General features: G+C 39.7%; 2 protein-coding genes across 3 annotated transcripts; both read left to right on the top strand.

Annotated features, from left to right (window-relative positions):
* Positions 1-8,398: 8,398 nt before the first annotated feature.
* LOC104606461 (aluminum-activated malate transporter 12-like) lies at positions 8,399-13,848 on the top strand. 2 transcript variants are annotated; one of them, XM_088890309.1, is made up of 7 exons: positions 8,399-8,874; positions 8,964-9,104; positions 9,231-9,500; positions 10,479-10,606; positions 10,999-11,077; positions 12,317-12,460; positions 12,835-13,081. In XM_088890309.1, exons 1-7 carry the CDS (start codon positions 8,577-8,579, stop codon positions 12,927-12,929), a joined length of 1,155 nt encoding a protein of 384 aa, XP_088746435.1. In that variant the 5' UTR covers positions 8,399-8,576; the 3' UTR covers positions 12,930-13,081. The 2 variants fall into 2 exon arrangements, with proteins under 2 accessions (XP_088746435.1, XP_010269981.1); XM_010271679.3 differs by lacking the exon at positions 10,999-11,077 and having other exon boundaries at positions 12,835-13,848.
* A 1,025-nt stretch (positions 13,849-14,873) lies between these two features.
* Positions 14,874-16,018, top strand: LOC104606460 (TLDc domain protein). The gene is made up of 2 exons (XM_010271678.3): positions 14,874-15,172; positions 15,248-16,018. The coding sequence occupies exons 1-2, from the start codon at positions 15,007-15,009 to the stop codon at positions 15,766-15,768; spliced, it is 687 nt and encodes a 228-aa protein (XP_010269980.1). The 5' UTR covers positions 14,874-15,006; the 3' UTR covers positions 15,769-16,018.
* Positions 16,019-17,016: the final 998 nt, after the last annotated feature.

The raw sequence follows: 17,016 nt of genomic DNA, 5'->3' as shown, positions 1-17,016 counted from the left end.
ACAGAACTGTTATGAAGACTGCAAGAGCCATGCTCATAGAAAAAGGTCTTCCCAAAATTTTCTGGGCAGAGGCAGTAAGCACTGCTGTCTATCTGCTCAACAGATGTCCTACTAAAGCTGTGCAAGATAGGACACCAATTGAAGCTTGGAGTGGGCAAAAACCATCAGCAAAGCATCTCAGAGTTTTCGGATGCATATGCTACACACATGTCCCACAAGAGAAAAGAGGCAAACTGGATGAGAAGACTGAGAAAGGAATTTTCTTAGGCTATAGCACTCAATCAAAAGGCTATCGAGTCTATAGCTTAAGGAAAGAAAAACTCATAATCAGTCGAGACATAAGCTTTGACGAAGATGCTGCATACAATTGGGAGACAAAAGAAGTTGAAAGAAAGACTATCAACTTGCCTCTATTACCAAGTCAAATAATTGAAGAAGATCGTGATCAAATCAGTTCGCCAACACAATCAGAACCGGAACAAGCTTCACAGTCTACTCCGGACTCACCACCAAGGTGAACTAAATCCTTAACAGAAATATATGAGGCATGCAACTTGATGATCATAGAACCAAAAAGCTTTGAAGAAGCATTTAAGGAAGAAAAATGGAGAAAAGCTATGAATGAAGAGATAAAAATGATTGAAAAAAATGAGACTTGGGAACTTGTGGATCGTCCACAAGACAAAGACACTATTGGAGTTAAGTGGGTCTACAAGACAAAGCTTAACTCAGATGGCTCAATCCAGAAACTTAAAGCAAGGCTAGTTGTCAAAGGATACTCACAACAATACGGTATCGACTACAATGAGACATTTGCTCCAGTTGCTCGCCTTGACACAATCAGAGCATTGATAGCACTTGCTGCACAGAAGAAATGGAAAACTTTTCAACCTGATGTGAAATCTGCATTCCTCAATGGCTATCTTAAGGAGGAAATCTATGTGGAGTAACCTCAAGGGTTCATGGTGCAAGGACAAGAAGACAAAGTTCTCAGATTAAAGAAGGCATTATATGGCTTAAAACAAGCTCCGCGAACTTGGTACAGCAGAATCGACAATTACTTCTTGGAGCAAGGATTCAGGAGGAGCTATAGTGAGCCAACACTCTACATCAAGACTCAAGGTACAAATGACACTCTCATTGTTTCTTTATATGTTGATGATCTCATTTATACTGGAAATAATGAGAAGATGGTCAAGAAGTTTAAAGAAGACATGATGAAGACTTTTGAGATAACTGATTTAGGCCTAATGCACTACTTTCTTGGAATTGAAATATCTCAAGAAGAAGAAGGGACATTCATCTCACAAAAGAAGTATACAAAAACTCTTTTGAAGAAATTCAAAATGGAGGGGTGCAAAACAGTCTCCACTCCATTAGACAACACTAAAGCATACAAAAAGGAAGATGGCTCACCTAAGGCAAATGAATCACAATTTCGAAGTATGATTGGAAGTCTTCTCTATTTAACTACTACAAGACCAGACATCATGTATGCAGTTAGTCTACTATCAAGATTCATGTAGAATCCAAGTCAAGTCCACCATGGAGCAGCTAAAAGAATACTAAGGTATTTGCAAGGTACAAAGAGCTATGGAATTTGGTATAGAGTCACACATGACTCTAAGCTCATTGGCTACACTGACAATGACTGGGCAGGTTCGGTTGATGACATGAAAAGCACATCTGGTTATGCTTTCACACTTGGATCAGGGATATTTTCTTGGGCTTCAAAGAAGCAAGCAACTGTTGCCCAATCATCAGCTGAAGCATAATATATTGCAGCAGCAATAACAACGAGCCAAGCTATATGGCTCAAAAGAATATTTGATGACATGGGAGAACCACAAGATGGTGCTACTGAAATCTACTGCGATAGCAAATCTGCTATTGCAATGGCAAAGAATCCCATATTTCACAGCAAAACCAAACATATTGGCATCAAGTATCACTTTATCAGAGAAGCAGAAGGAAACAAAGAAATAGAGTTCAAACATTGCAAAACTGAAGAACAGTTAGCTGACATATTCACAAAGGCTCTACCAAAAGGCAAGTTCGAATTGTTACGAGACATGATTGGAGTTGCTGAAATGTGCACCAAGGAGGAGTATTAAATGTTGGTACACATTTTCAGAAGTCGTTAAATGAACTCTCTTGAAGATCAGTAAAGATAATCTATTTTCAATGTTTTTGTTTCATTCCAGTGTAACTCGTTGCATCTTCCAAATCTAGTTAATTCCCAAGGTCTGTCGATTCTTCTCCCAAGGTAATTAATGTCAGCCCAAGTCCAATGTAAGTCGGTTCACCTTCAACCGACTTCATCTAGTATAAATAGACCTCTGTACTGGTTCGATACATCAGAGAGAAAAATCAGAATACTACAAAACCTTTCTCTCGTTCAATCAAGTTCTACTCTGTTTTTTTCTATCTTATTTTTTTTTACAGTATTTGTTGTTACTATCATTATCAACCATCAGTATAGTTGGTGGGAAACCTCAAAGCATCGGTCCGAGGCTCTTGACACTTGTACGACATAGGAACCTTCGTGGTGTCGCAAAGGCACACTAACTCTGTGTCGGTGATGACATCAAAAGAGCCACCTTTGCCTTGCGACACAGGCACAGGAGGCTAGAAGTCCCTCCCACCATCAATGGCCATGGCCACCTCCTTCTCTACCAATAACGATGTGGTGTCGACTTGCCTAATGAAGCCAGTAAAGAAGGAATTAGGACTTCCTTGACGAGCGGCCATGAAAATAGATGGAGTAAACATTGAAAACAGAAAGCGAGAAGGAAGGAAAAGAGCCTTTCAACAGAACCTCAAGATTAAAAGCACAGATAACAACAAGAGCTGAAGAAGATACAAAGCGGTCACTCTTTCACACTTTATAGTGACCTCCCACTTCTGCACACGCAGGAACCAAACGATGCCGAAGAAGACGATGAGACATCTGCGCAGTACCCGAAATGATGCTTAGCAGATAAGAAAGCAAATAAAATTACCCAAATATCCTTCCCAGAGCAGGACAGTGACGCACATTTAATTTAAATGAATCACCACGTGAGTAACCCCCACCAAATTGTATCAAATATCGAATTTGCCCACACGTACATTTGAACTGCAATGATTTCGAAACAACAATTGATAGGCTACCACTAGTGAGCGCCACGTGGATGTCCCTAAAACAAACTCCTCGTCCTAATCGAATACCAAATGCATCATTCAACCAAATCATGTACTCTCGATATCAAGGTAAACAAAGTAGTGATTTGACCGCCCAACACAAAAGGCCCTCACCCACATGCTCTGTCCGCCTCGATACGTTAGTAATCCGATAAGGACTAATGGCATAATAACCATATACATATTGGTTAGTGAAGCCGAGACCACGAAATCCGATCAAACCCATACTAAAGCCACTCCCCCACCACACACAATACAAAGACAGTAAATTAAACAAACTGGACTACATAAAAAACTCTTTGATTTCATTCCAAAAAAATTGCTTTACATCATTACAAAAAATATATGACAAACAAAATATAGTATTCACGGAGCAGTCCACTCGTTTCTCGTTGCTTCTATGTCCCCAAGCAGAGGTTCCCGAGCCGCATACGCTATGAGCTCACCTATCTCCGCCTCACACTCTTCTACCATTCGACATTGATGAGTACACTGCGCCTCGAGGGCTGCAAGGCTTCTTGTAGCTTCAGACAACCTTGCTTCCGCTGCCTCCACATGACGACGCACGTCCACTAGAGATCGTAAACCAACGACGAGTCCCCAAGCCTAGCCCTCCAGAATACGTGCGCCAATAGAATGATGTGTTCCTCAATCTCTACGACATAAAAACCGATTGTCGATAAACTCTCGCAAGTCCTCAGTCACTGCATGAGGACCGGCCATGACATTTGGTCGTGAGGGAGGTTCATAATCTCCAACATCACCGTTGCGAGCATATTCAATGCCCAATGATGACGGTGAAGGGATGGAAGATCCATCATATGGATGGCCGAACCATGTAGGGTGGCTGGGCGAATTTTCAAAATTTTCTTTCTCCTATCCGGGAATCATATTCCCTAATTTAGAAAAACTACATTTTTCAATGTTCTTTCTTGAAACAAACTGGACCAGATCTGAAACCAAAAGAAAGAGGGGGTATATCTGATACAGAATGTAAGTAACTCTCTATGTAGGTGTTCATGCCCAAAGAGGTCACCAAAACTCACCTCCACTGAAGATGACACAACTTATGGTGAGGTAGGATCAACAAGGAGGTTCTTTAGCAAGAACCCTAATTCTTCAGCAAAAATCATGCAAGGGGTTGTGAACACAACTTCAGATTGTTTCTTCCAGCAAGAAACAATATCAAGATCGAATCTTGATCAATTCCAAGAATGGAGATCGAACTGGGTAGGGGCGGCAAGAGCTGAGGGAGAAAACTACAAAAGAAGAATTCACCTACTGAGCAATTTGCCCCTTATTTATAACCCCTTTACGATCAACTTTCTAATCCAATTAGGAAGGAGTTTCTTGATCCAAATCTGTATTTGGATCTGGACTCTTAAGTTGATAAGACTTATCTTATCCTGTAGTTGATCTTGATCAGATTATAAACCTTAATTCGCCCTATTTAATTAAATCACTTAAGCCCCGTTCAAAATGGGCTTTAAGCCCATTAAGTCATATGGCTCACTTTCCCTTTTAAATGCTAGCTAGTTTGGCTCTCTTTGTATGGCATGGGACCCTAGCATTGATCTCCACAAAAGTCATATCGGTTCATCCTAGCTTCTGTTACAAGGCCTAGCCGAATTCACTGCTGAAGACAATGAACCCCTGAGCCCATCAATATGGGTTCTTAGTAGGCCCAACATTTACACTAAGTGGTCATTGAGTCCAACCACCTTATGAAGGCCTATGTGAGATTAGCCCATCAGGTATAACCCTAAATGATCTTACACTTAACCTCTCAACCCATAACGATCAAACACTGCCCGACAAGAGAATACCTCTCCCTTAATTGCAAGGTATAGTGTTGCACTCTCTACTCACAAGGATCCTGGGAATTAAAACATTTTTGCAAACATTTTGTAAAGCCATAATATATATGTACATCTCTATATAAATTGCAAAAACAAATCTCAACAAGTTTGAAATCAACTGCCGGCAGTTTAGGTTTCTATCAGAGAGAGTGCATTCCCCGATCATTCACTTTGTCCGACAAAGGGGTTGATTCTATCACTATGATCGCCCACTCAAATGAATTCTCAGACTACTCCAACATACCCAGGTTTTGACCCCCTCTAAGGATCTACTGATTGGCATATCAAAAATAGCCCAATCCAACACCTAATGCAGTATCATAATCGAGTCTAGGGGTCGGGTGTAAATTTTCAGTTTTTCCCATCTGTCTCCAAGGTCCATGGCATAACTAGAAAATGGTCCAGTTTAGAGTTTCAATCAAACCCACACTACATGTGCTTCAGGTCTCACCCTGGTAGCTGAGACAAGCCACCCCAACCTTCTTGGCAGCACATTAGTGTTAGCCTTGGCAGGATAAACCTTCATAGGTCTATCCAACGGTTGTGAAGATTCTAAACTAACACGAGTCTCACAAGTGTCTAGTTTAAGGGTATTGCACAGAAACACACCAGATATAACATGAATCAATTATATACTTTTATTCATTTACAATAAATGTCAAATGTACATCAATCTGATTGGAGCTAAGGGCATACACTGTCTAACAGACGGAGGGCAACTCGATGGAGGCAGCCAGCCAAATCGAATAGCTGCTTGTGCAAAACTTGCCACTTCCCTTGTTACTAGAAACCTGTCACCCGGACAGGAACCCCGTTGACAGGTTCATACCCCAAGGGGGCGATGGAATTCTCCTCACAATGCCGCCTAAGCAGCTGATGAACCATGGCATACTCCAAACAAGGCCGACCCTGTTGGAGACAATGAAATAGAACCCACAGATTCATTAACGACCATCTGTGCATCGTTTCGATTAAGAGCCATCTCCAACCAAAAATAGCAAAATAGAAGATACACCAAAATAGGAAAGAGAGATTGCACAAACAGTGATACGAAATAGGACACACTGCACCCTTTTATACACACCCTACGGCCCAGTAGTAGGAGACTTGAAAAGACTCATCTAGTCAAACCGTCGCCAAAAGCAGCTTAGGATAGGTAATTAATTCTATCCCTTGAAAAGACGGGTTACTAACAAGTAAATATCTAGATGTAATGACGTAGTTCAAGCCGTCACTGCAACACTAATCACCCAGGGCCGCATAGGGTATCCATCACATTAGATATGTGAAACAATGATCACGGATGCATTACTTCGCCATCGGCCCAGTGCCCGCATGGATACCCATTACGAACAAACGACGACAACAACCACCTAATGCTGAAAGGCCATGACCATACACCAAAGTATATAGTGTCTTTTGGCGATTTCCTTCCATCAGTCAAGGGGGCTAAAACATACCACTAACGAACAACACTGACTGTTGCCACAAAACAAATCACCAAAAGATAGGGGCTAAGCCTTAGAGCATAATGAGCCACCAAACATGAGCACAAGGTACATGCGATTTATACAAAACCACAAAGTAGGAAAAAACGCAAGACCCAACACACAAAGGCAAAATTACGGCAAAACTCAAAAACAACAGGGGCAATATGCTTATCGATAAGCTCCCAATTACCAATAGGCAGGGGGGCTAATGTAGGTATGTACAACTCACTCAAACCCTCAAAAAACACCCAGATGCTAAGAATAACGCCATAGAAGCACTTACAAGCAGCTTACAATTAACCCCCACGCTACGATGAACCCACGGTTCATCACCATCTCTGTGATGAACTCGCAACATGTTAAGCAAAGATGTGACAAACTCGTGGTCTACCGAATCCAATCAACGCCCAACCCTAAACAAACCTCAGAAAGACTCGTCCAAAAGACCCAAGTACACTTGAGTGCACGTTGAAGCCATACCCACCATGACCTGCGATGAACTCACCGCTTGCGAACCCGTTTCGGATAGCGAGTCGGGAAGGATAGTAGGCCGAGCCCATAGCAAGGCTCGTGCGTGTCCAGACACATGCGAACCCACGACAGCAAAGCACTTTGCGAACCGCCATAAGGCATTGACGAAATACCGGCCTTTGGATGATGACATTATCATTTCCATGTAGGATTAGTCATGGCACGCAAAAGGGTAGTAGTACACGTGAGTAATGAAAGATCTTGAGGATAAGGAAAGCCGATCCTTGAGAATATCTTCATGGGACATGTGAAGATACTCTAGTAGTGCATCAAATGATTGCCAACAAGCCAAATATTCCCTTCCCCGATACGGAGCGAATATCCTCATCTCCTACCTTTTAGGATCTTGGGACCTTCTCCATAAATAGAGGGTCCTTCTCATGTTGGATATCATTGGGTCCCAAGCATTTGTTACGGATGCTCTCGGGTTCCCCACAACTCTCTCACCTCTTCACCCCTTTATCAAAAGATCTTCACTCCTCTGAGAGGCTTCTTCTTCGTCTTTCAAAGAGACCACCTCTCAACCGAGCCTTACCCCCAATCCTACGGAAGGGATTATTCTATTTATCCATCTATATATCAAACTAGCCAAACCACAACTCAACTGGTCAATTCATGAATTGGGTCTTTTCCATTCAATGTGGGTCCCAATTCTCAAAGCATTGTAACGTAATATATACACACATAAAAGAAAAGAAAAAGGATTTCTAGTTGTATGAGTTATAAGCAATGTTTTCAAAATCAGGCCAGATGGGACGGTCAGAATGAAAAAAATCGGGAACCGATCACCTGATCAATTCTGTTTCACCCAAAACTGGCCAAAAACTGTTAATTTAGTCAACATACCATTGACTTGGGTGGTTGAACTATTCAAACCGTTAATCTAAACAACCGTTTTGACCATTTTTTTTATTTTTTAATTTATTATCAGAACAAGGTGTCTGTTCAATTCGAACGATCAAACTATTCGATCCAAAAACCAGACCCTGAACGATTCGTTGTCCGGTTCGATTTTAAAAACCTTAAATACAGGTATTAACAACATGCAACCAATCCTTGAATATCAGTCCATAAATCAAGTACCAGTAGATTGTAGAAACCTCTAATCTATATTTTATGTACACCTCTCCGTCTCCAATTAAATGGTTTGTCACCAACATTTTTCTTGGTGAAGTTTGACTTTCAAAACTTCTGAAAACGACAGATTCTCACATCTACCTTCACTTTAATGCAGCGCATGTGAACGACGCAACAATTTTTAGGTCTTTCCATTAAAGCAGAGATATATATAAAGGAACACCTGCCTCTCACAGAGAGAGGAGATTCATATAACAGTCCAAGGCCTCCAATCCCCACTGGCCACCAATGGAATCACAATTTGTTTCCTACCTCCTCTGTCATGGCACGTTACCTTAACTGAATTTAAAACCCACCGAGAACAATTAAAGCTCCTCTGCAGAATTACCTTGAGCCATAGCCAAACACAGACCCGAAACTCTCTAGTGATGCAGGCATGGAGAATTCTGGAAATGAAGTTTTCAGGGAAGAAAACAATGAAGCGAAGATCAAGCAAATCCGTCTAGAGATAGAGATAGCTTTGACGAAGATGAGAAGATCACTAGGTTTGTTGTGGCGAAAGATATGGAGGGTTGGTCGAGAAGATCCACGGAGAGTCATTCACTCTTTGAAAGTTGGGTTGGCGTTGACGCTAGTCTCCTTTCTATATCTGATGGAGCCACTGTTTAAAGGAGTTGGACAAAATGCAATCTGGGCTGTCATGACTGTGGTTGTGGTGCTTGAGTTCACTGCTGGTAAGTTCTACTACTGCTTGTGACTTGTGAGTGGGAACTCTTATAAGTTTGGCTGATAATCTAATGGTTCCTTTTGGTATAAATCTTAGGGGCAACTCTGTGCAAAGGACTGAATAGAGGAGTTGGGACTCTCTGTGCCGGGTCGTTAGCCTTTTTCATTGAATATATTGCAAATGAGTCGAGCCACATATTCCGAGCTGTTTTCATCGGATTTGCAGTCTTTCTGATCGGTATTATTTCTCTATTTTGACAAGAAACTTAGAGCCTTGACCATTGTAGTTCATGAATTCTGTGTAAATATGCAGTACTCACAGTAAGCTTTAATACCCTAATTATAAGTGGAAAGTATTGTGCAGGTGCTGCAGCTACATACATGAGGTTCTTTCCAAATATAAAGAAGAACTACGACTATGGTGTTGTGATATTCCTCTTAACCTTCAATCTAATAACGGTGTCAAGCTACCGGGTTCATAATGTATTCCGCATCGCACACGAACGCTTCTATACCATCGCGATCGGTTGTGTTATCTGCCTTTTCATGAGTCTGATTTTTCCAAACTGGTCTCGAGAAGATCTCCATAATTCCATTGTGTTGAAGCTTGAAGGGCTAGCCAGATCAATAGAAGGTATGTGAATATATAGCAATTCTACACAAAATTGGAAATTAAAACTTGAGAAGCACAAACTCATTGCCCCCCCCCTCCCTCTTAATGTGCAGCTAATTAAGTAGTTGCAGCTATATACATAGAGACCCCATTCCTTTTTTCAAGAAGCTACTATTTATCCATGTTCATGATTGTTTTAATCATAAAAAAACCATTATTAAAAGGGGCATTTTTGTTCTATCCAAGTATAAAATTACTTACCCATGTGGGAGATTATCATTTACCTAGGTAAGTGATACCTACAGATAGACCAGGCAAATGGGTTGTGTGGGTCGGGTTCGGGTTGGGTCAAGACACTTCGGGTTGATTTGGGTCAGGTTTAGGGTTGACCCATGGGTCAATTCGGGTCATCCCAAAAATAACTGAAATTTAAAAACATAAAGAAAAAATATATGAAAAATGCCAAAATTAAAGAAATTAACCTTAAAATTCCAAATATAAAATAAAAAAAAAAACTTGAACATTTAACAATTCAAAGAGTAAACAATAAAGAGTAAAGACTAAATAGAAAAAATTAAAGAGTGTAAACTTCTAACAAAGCATAAATAGTCCCAATTAGACCTGACAATCGGGTCAGCAGGTTGACCCATGACCCAATTCAACCCAACCCAGTTTTTTTTGAGTTGGGTCTGGTCGAATCATTCTCCCATTCATGTAGCTAAATATGAGACCCTAACCCTGTTTTTTCAGGTTGGATTGGGTCGGATTTGCGGGTTGAGTCAACTTTTTGCCAGGTCTTCATACAGAAACCATAGACCCCATATAAATCTAAGAAAAAAACATGGGTATCTCTGTCAATAAACTAAAATCTCACTTACTTTTCCCCCTTTCAAAACCTGAAAAACGAACGGGCCCAGAATGTCACACTATGCAATTAATTCCCATCGAGAAACCATCATTGTATTACTATCCATGAGCTTATGAGGGTTTACTGTGCAGCTTGTGTTAAGGAATACTTCCAAGATGAGGAGATTAAAGCTGTTGAAGACAACGAGGAATCATCAGAGGATCACATTTACAATGGGTATAAGGAAGTTTTGGACTCCAAATCCAGTGATGAGACCCTAGTAATTCTTTTCTCTTCCCTGGTTTATATATTTAAATTTAATAAGGCCTAGTTAGCACTAAAGTGTGTTATCATCCTCTGTTCTTTTAGGCTGCATTTGGTTAAGGCTGTTAAAAACTTCGTGTTCATAGGGGCATTTTTACTGCAAAAAGGAGAAAAGTCATTAAAATAAGGAAGGCCAGATGCAGGCTTAATTAGTCTTCATGGGATAAGATAAATCATGAACTTACTAATGTTTTCAACCCCTCATTGACCTGATTAGTTGGACCAGTGACGCATCCTACTGCAAAAAGTTTTTACAAAACAGAAAATCATAAATTTAACAAAAAATATTATGGTACCCGAAATCATGTACATATCAATCTTAGTATATGTTTGGCATTGATGCTGCAGGTGCTGCTGATGTGTGGGTTGGAAGCACGTTTTCTGAGAAAACGTTGTATTTTTTTCTGTTTGGAAACGTTGCTGCCAGGTAGGACGTTTCTTGCAGCAACAGCAACACTTTCTGTTTGGTACCCGTGCTCTATATCTGTTTTCAGCATTGGTACCCATTATAAGAAATCCACATCATTGCCACATCATGTCCTCGGTAGCAGCAACGATTGCAATCTCAGAAAACATCAAATTTGGAATTGCTCTAAACTACACCTTCTTGATTTCCAAGATGTAGCTTGAAGCACCATTTTTTATGAAAAAACAGATCCAAATATGTTAACATTTCCTGAGGCACCGTTTTTTCTGATGTGACACTAATGTATCACCGTTTTCTGAAACAACGGCATCAATGCCAAACAGACGCTTACTGCAGCCCCAAAAAAGAAACAATAGTAATATAGTATTGAATCCAAAGAAATTGGGGTGCGGGCAGTTTGGGCTGGATTTAATGTCAATTTAGGCCCAATTCTTATTGGGCCTAAGGTAGTCTGTTTATTATATTCTAGGCCCAGTCCATAATGAAATTTGGTTTACTCAGGTTTGCTTGGTCTTAGCTAGGCGGTTGAGTTTGATTAACCGGCCGCAATTAAATTTGGAAATTATGTGTCTATATATGTATATATAGTCGGGCCACTCAGTTGGATTAGGCTTGAGTTATTTAAGGGCTCAGGTTGGGTTGCCCAAATTGCACCCTTATTAAAAAAAATAATAATGTATCTAAAAGGAAAAACGAAAAACCTTAAAAATTAAAGAGTTGATTGTTAAAAAAAATGAAGAAAATAACAAATAATTGTTAAAATAAGGGACCCATAACAAATCACGCTGATGGTAACCTGATCAAACTTAAATGAGGAGATGAGAACATGAACGATGATTGAGTTCATAGAGATAGGAGTTTGAAAAAGTTGTTTCCCTTCTTTAATTTTGTTAAATGAACAAGATCAAGTATAATGGAGAAAAGAGTTATGACAAGATAAGAATATAGAGCAAAAGAGTTATCTTTGGTTTCTGTTATGTTTTCATTATGTTGATTTTCTATAGAAATGAATGATTAATAAAGAATTGTTTATTATTACATAATATAGTAAATATTAGAGCCTATAAGTTATAAACCTTGGAACCAAAATAGTGGATCAAAATTTTCTTAGATAATAGGATTTACTTAATAATAAAGGGGCCCTATTGCCCTATTGCCCTATTGTGTGTTGATGATTGAACATTAGTATTTGAGTTATAGATAATGAGAATAACAATTAATTCTGAGTGGATGGATTAGGCACTACATGCAAGTTGGGAGCCAAGGCATTCAAGGCACTGTCATCGTTACCCATGGCAACAGTATGTAAAATTGGGAGCTGCTCTTCGACATTTTGGCCATACAGCTGTGGCTCTACACGGATGTCTGCAATCAGAAATTCAGGTAATTAATTAAGAGATTAGACTTCATTTTGTTTTAATATGTTGTTTTGTTACAAATATAAATTTGTAGAGTGAAAAATTTTGTATTTTGTATGTATTTATAATATATATATATTTGTGTTTTTATTCTTTCCAAAACGAGTTTAAGGCCTTATTCGTTTTTCAAAAAGCCACTTGAGTAAATATTTTCTAGATAAAATTTGCTTACCCATGTTCTTTTGATTCTGAGGTAAATTATATAATAACTTTGATTTTTTTATCCATAAAAAACCCAATACTAAAATGGATAAACTTGTTCCATTATATTCTATAAACCATATAAATCTTGTTAACATATGAACATTGAACCATCATTGATATTTGGATAATTTCTAGACCCCACATTCTGTTCGAGCTTTGTTCAAAGATCCGTGCATCCGAGTAGCCAGGGAAGTATCGAAGGTACTCATAGAACTAGCCGACAGCATTAGGGAACGTCGCTGCTTCTCTCCGGAGGTTCTCTCTGATCATCTTCATGAAGCTTTACAAGACCTCAACAGTTCCATCAGGTCCCAACCTAGACTGCTGCTTGGCTCCAGCCGTAACAAAACCAGAAACATGCTCACCACAGCTGCTACAGTTGCCAAACAGAACCCCACCAAGGACTCTGGGGTTTCCTTATCCTTCGCCAGAACTGATCCTTCAGCTTTCCTAGAGTGGCGAACTAATCGGGTTATTGATCAGTCTAGGGAGTCAGAGACGAGACTGTTAAGGCCAGCGCTGAGTAAATTCTCGACTTCGAGTTTTGAATTCTCTGAAGCACTTCCATTTGCTGCCTTTGCTTCTTTGCTAGTTGAGACAGTGGCGAGGCTCGGTCTTATCATTGAAGAAGTTGAACAACTAGGAAGGCAAGCAAGATTCAGAGAGGTAAAGCCTCGTGAAGAACAAGAGCAGATTAAAGTGACGTGTGAAAGACCACCAAGAAGAGTTAATGCTGTAGAACTGCAACCACATTTGGATGCCAGGGGAATAGAATGAATGGAGGTGGTTTTGGAAACTGATTGCTGCCAACCCAGTAAAGCACCATCTCTTTGGTACCATTGTGTTCTGTACATAAGAAGACTATGTACGATTGAGCTTGAGCTTTCAGAACGAATTAGAGGAACTAATGAAACTTGGTTTTGATTGATTTCTTTATCCATCAATAAAAACTGTCATGTCAATCTTTTCTTATTTGATAATTTTTGCCTCACCAGTAAATTCTACATTGGTTAAATTACTTTGGTGTTTGGCTGTTTAGTTTTCTTTTGGTGAATGATTTGGGTGCTTCTAATTTTGAAAGTTGTACAAATATTTAGGGAAAGTTCCCGATTAAGACTCTATATTTTGGGCCTAGTGCCACTTTGGTTCCCAAATTTTAAAACGTGACAATTCAGTATCAGAACTTTCAAAATGTGTCAATCCAGTTCCTATCGTTAACCAATCTGTTAACTAGCCATGATATTTGAAAAGACACTAATGCCCTTTGAGTGTCATCTAATTTTCTTTATCAACCATTCACGTGTTGATAAAAATGAACAGTCTCAAATCTTTGTCTCTTCTATTCAAGAAAGTTGTGGTTACATCTCAACGGGCATGTTAGCGACCCCAACTTTCCTGAACAGAAGAGGCAAAGATTTGGGACTATTCATTTTTTGTAAATGTTTGGATGGTTGATAAAGATAATTAAATAACGCTTGAAGGATACTTGTGTCTTTTTAAATGGCACTTAACGGCTGATTAACAGGCTGATTAATAGCAGGTACTAGATTGTTAAATTTTGAAAGTTCGGATACTAAACAGTCACCTTTTAAAATTCAGGAACCAAAATGGCACTATACCCAAAGCACAGGATACTAATCTGAAATTTTTCCTAATATTTATACAATCAAACTTTTAATGCATAGTTAAACACAGTCTGTAGTGTATACAATCAAACACTTACCTGTAAAGTGGTAAAAACATCATCATCGTCATTGTTGGGAAAAGACTAACAAACCCAAGAACAAGATAAAAATCATTGGCAAGTAGAGAAACATAAGAAAAACATAAAACAGAGCAACCAATATTTGTGAAAATGGGCCCTGATCGCTGATCCTAAAACCCAAGAGATGCTTCTGAAAATGAGCGACCTACAACCAATGTTTCTGGCTACTTTGTCTGATAAACATAAATCAGGCCAATAGTTTCTGGCTAGGCCTCAGGTCCTAAGCCCATCGAGCCCAGGAAGATTCCTTATTAAGATATTTTGATTTCTCATCAATTTATTTGATTTTTCTGTTGATTAATTGCCATCAATTGATCTCAGAAACAGTTTGGTCTGATATATATGATGAATACAACCCAATAGAAGAACACCACATGTCACTATTTCTTTTTAAAGAGTTGAAATTACGGATAAGGTATGTTTTTATGGCCTTGTGGGGACATGGACATTGGTGAACTTCCATCCATCTTCGTAATCTTCGCAATCTTTCCAATCTTCCAAATCCCAAAATGAATTCAGCTTAGCCATCTCAATTCTCAGGGATGGCTTGTCTGTCAAACTCTATCTCCCCGAGGTGGAACAAGAGTCCATCAAGCTTCTTTGATTGGAACAGAGGCAAGAAAAGAAGTGAAGACAGGCCACAACCCAAGTACCATGACATTGATCTTCCCTTCTCCCCCTCTCTGCTAGACAAGACGTTCTTACGAGGTTCTCTCTGTCTGTCTGTCTCTGTGATTTTCGTCTGTGAGTTTTCTAACGTTGTGGAATGATGGTTGTTAGCAGGCAGGGAGCTAAAGTGCTGTTACAGGGCCTCCATTGATGGGTTTAGTGCAACGAACTTCCACCTCTGCAGCGACTTCAAGGGGCCTTGTGTGGTGATCGGCTACACCAACAAATCTTTCAAGTTCGGGGCTTTCAATCCAGAAGGTTACCGGAGCACCGACGATTACTATGACACATTTGATGCATTCCTCTTCTATTGGAAAGACAATGAGGAGCTTCAACCGATTATCCTGCCCAAGGTTGGAGGCAGTGGCGCTGCTCTCTTCGACTATGCCAGAGGAGGACCCCAATTTGGAGCTGACGGACTAATCATCGGCCCTCCGCTGGCACCTGTTATGGGTGGGTTCGCCGGGCCTGATACCAACTCTGGTGTTGGTGACCTAACGCAAGCCAAATCCAGATTGGGGTTGTCATATGCCAAGAGGGAGGATGGGAAAGAGTCCTTGTTTGGGGATGAGTCAAGGGCGACTTTGGAAGAAGTGCTTGTCTTCTGTAGTCCACAAATTGCAAGCTTGTATTAAGATCAAGAAATAATACTTATCAGTGGTGGATAGAAAATGAAACTGAAATTCTTAAAGGTGTCTGGAAGTTGCAGAACCAAAGGAAGAGAATTTTAGGACTTTTGTGTCTCTTTAGTTCACTTCAACTGGCCAACGATGTTTGTAAGTATGCTGCCAAGGATTTCATCTCCAGGGTTTGGTCTCATGGGTTTCTGTTTATTTTTGGATCAAGCTTAATTATAGCAGAACAGAACAAGCTGTTCTTTTCTTATTCCTGTTCAATGTACTTCGACCTTCACAGGATAGTTTGAACTTGTTGAACACACACCACTTGATGCCAAGAAAAGATAACAAGGACCAGACTATTTGAACGTTTCATTACCATAATGGGAAAGGAATGGTGGCTTATGTGCATCCACTTTCATAAGTTCATTATTCTAATATGTAAAGTAGGTAAAAGATTATTTCTGTCCAATTTCTGATACTTAATGGATTAATACGAATCCATTTTAGGTTTATAGGTAAGCATGGTGATACTATAGTTTTTTTTTTTTCTTTTCAAAAACAAAAAGAAAAATATTTTATTAATGATCATAAAAAGGGGCATAAAACCTGACCCACAAAACTATACAAGGAGCAGCAACCCTACCAAAAAAGGAACAAAACAAAATCAAGCATAATGGGGATGGTAACCTTTGTTTGTTCTTGACAATATACTTCAAGCATAATTGAGAGGTCTTCTAGACCTCCTTAGACTTGAAATTGTTTTTCCGCTCTTATTCCCCATTCTTGATTTGGGTCATTATTTTTCTCCCCAAATGTATAATTTTTTTCAATTGGATTATCACCAATGTGGTTGCCTATTCTCGCAATGGTGGTTATATATTCAGTATCAGTTTTGTATGTATCACTTCAGGGTGATGGGATATGCTCCTCACAAATGGGCGCCTCACAGGCATATCCACCGTGCATTGGGAATATCTCCCATGAATTATAACTAGTAAATACGGGAAATGTTTCCAATGCATGATAGGATGTCCATGTGAGGCACCAGGTGTGAGGAGCAGATCCGGTCTCCACTTTAGGGCCCCTTTATACTTTGTAATGACAAAAGCTACTAATTTAATCTTGTACCTTTTTTTTTTCCAACACCAACTATCAAATCATCATAGTAAAATTTTGCGCCGTGGGTCAAACAAATTTCAGCCTTTAGCCACCTACCTGCATCGATCCACTTTGTTCTTTTGTTTCTTAATTTTGAATGGGTTT

This window comes from Nelumbo nucifera, chromosome 6, assembly GCF_055504915.1.
Source record: "Nelumbo nucifera cultivar China Antique chromosome 6, China Antique-T2T, whole genome shotgun sequence".
Lineage (NCBI taxonomy): Eukaryota > Viridiplantae > Streptophyta > Magnoliopsida > Proteales > Nelumbonaceae > Nelumbo > Nelumbo nucifera.
Note: the sequence above shows the minus strand (reverse complement) of the source record. Positions and strands in the feature narration are given on the sequence as shown.

Bases quoted from the DNA above. Each gene is read 5' to 3' on its own strand.
- LOC104606461 (XM_010271679.3), top strand. From the start codon at position 8,577: ATGGAGAATTCTGGAAATGAAGTTTTCAGGGAAGAAAACAATGAAGCG. The intron at 9,105-9,230 runs GTATTATTTCTC...AGTATTGTGCAG, and splicing joins ATTTGCAGTCTTTCTGATCG to GTGCTGCAGCTACATACATG. The intron at 10,607-12,316 runs GTAATTCTTTTC...TGGATGGATTAG, and splicing joins AATCCAGTGATGAGACCCTA to GCACTACATGCAAGTTGGGA.
- LOC104606460 (XM_010271678.3), top strand. From the start codon at position 15,007: ATGGCTTGTCTGTCAAACTCTATCTCCCCGAGGTGGAACAAGAGTCCA. The intron at 15,173-15,247 runs GTTCTCTCTGTC...GGTTGTTAGCAG, and splicing joins AGACAAGACGTTCTTACGAG to GCAGGGAGCTAAAGTGCTGT.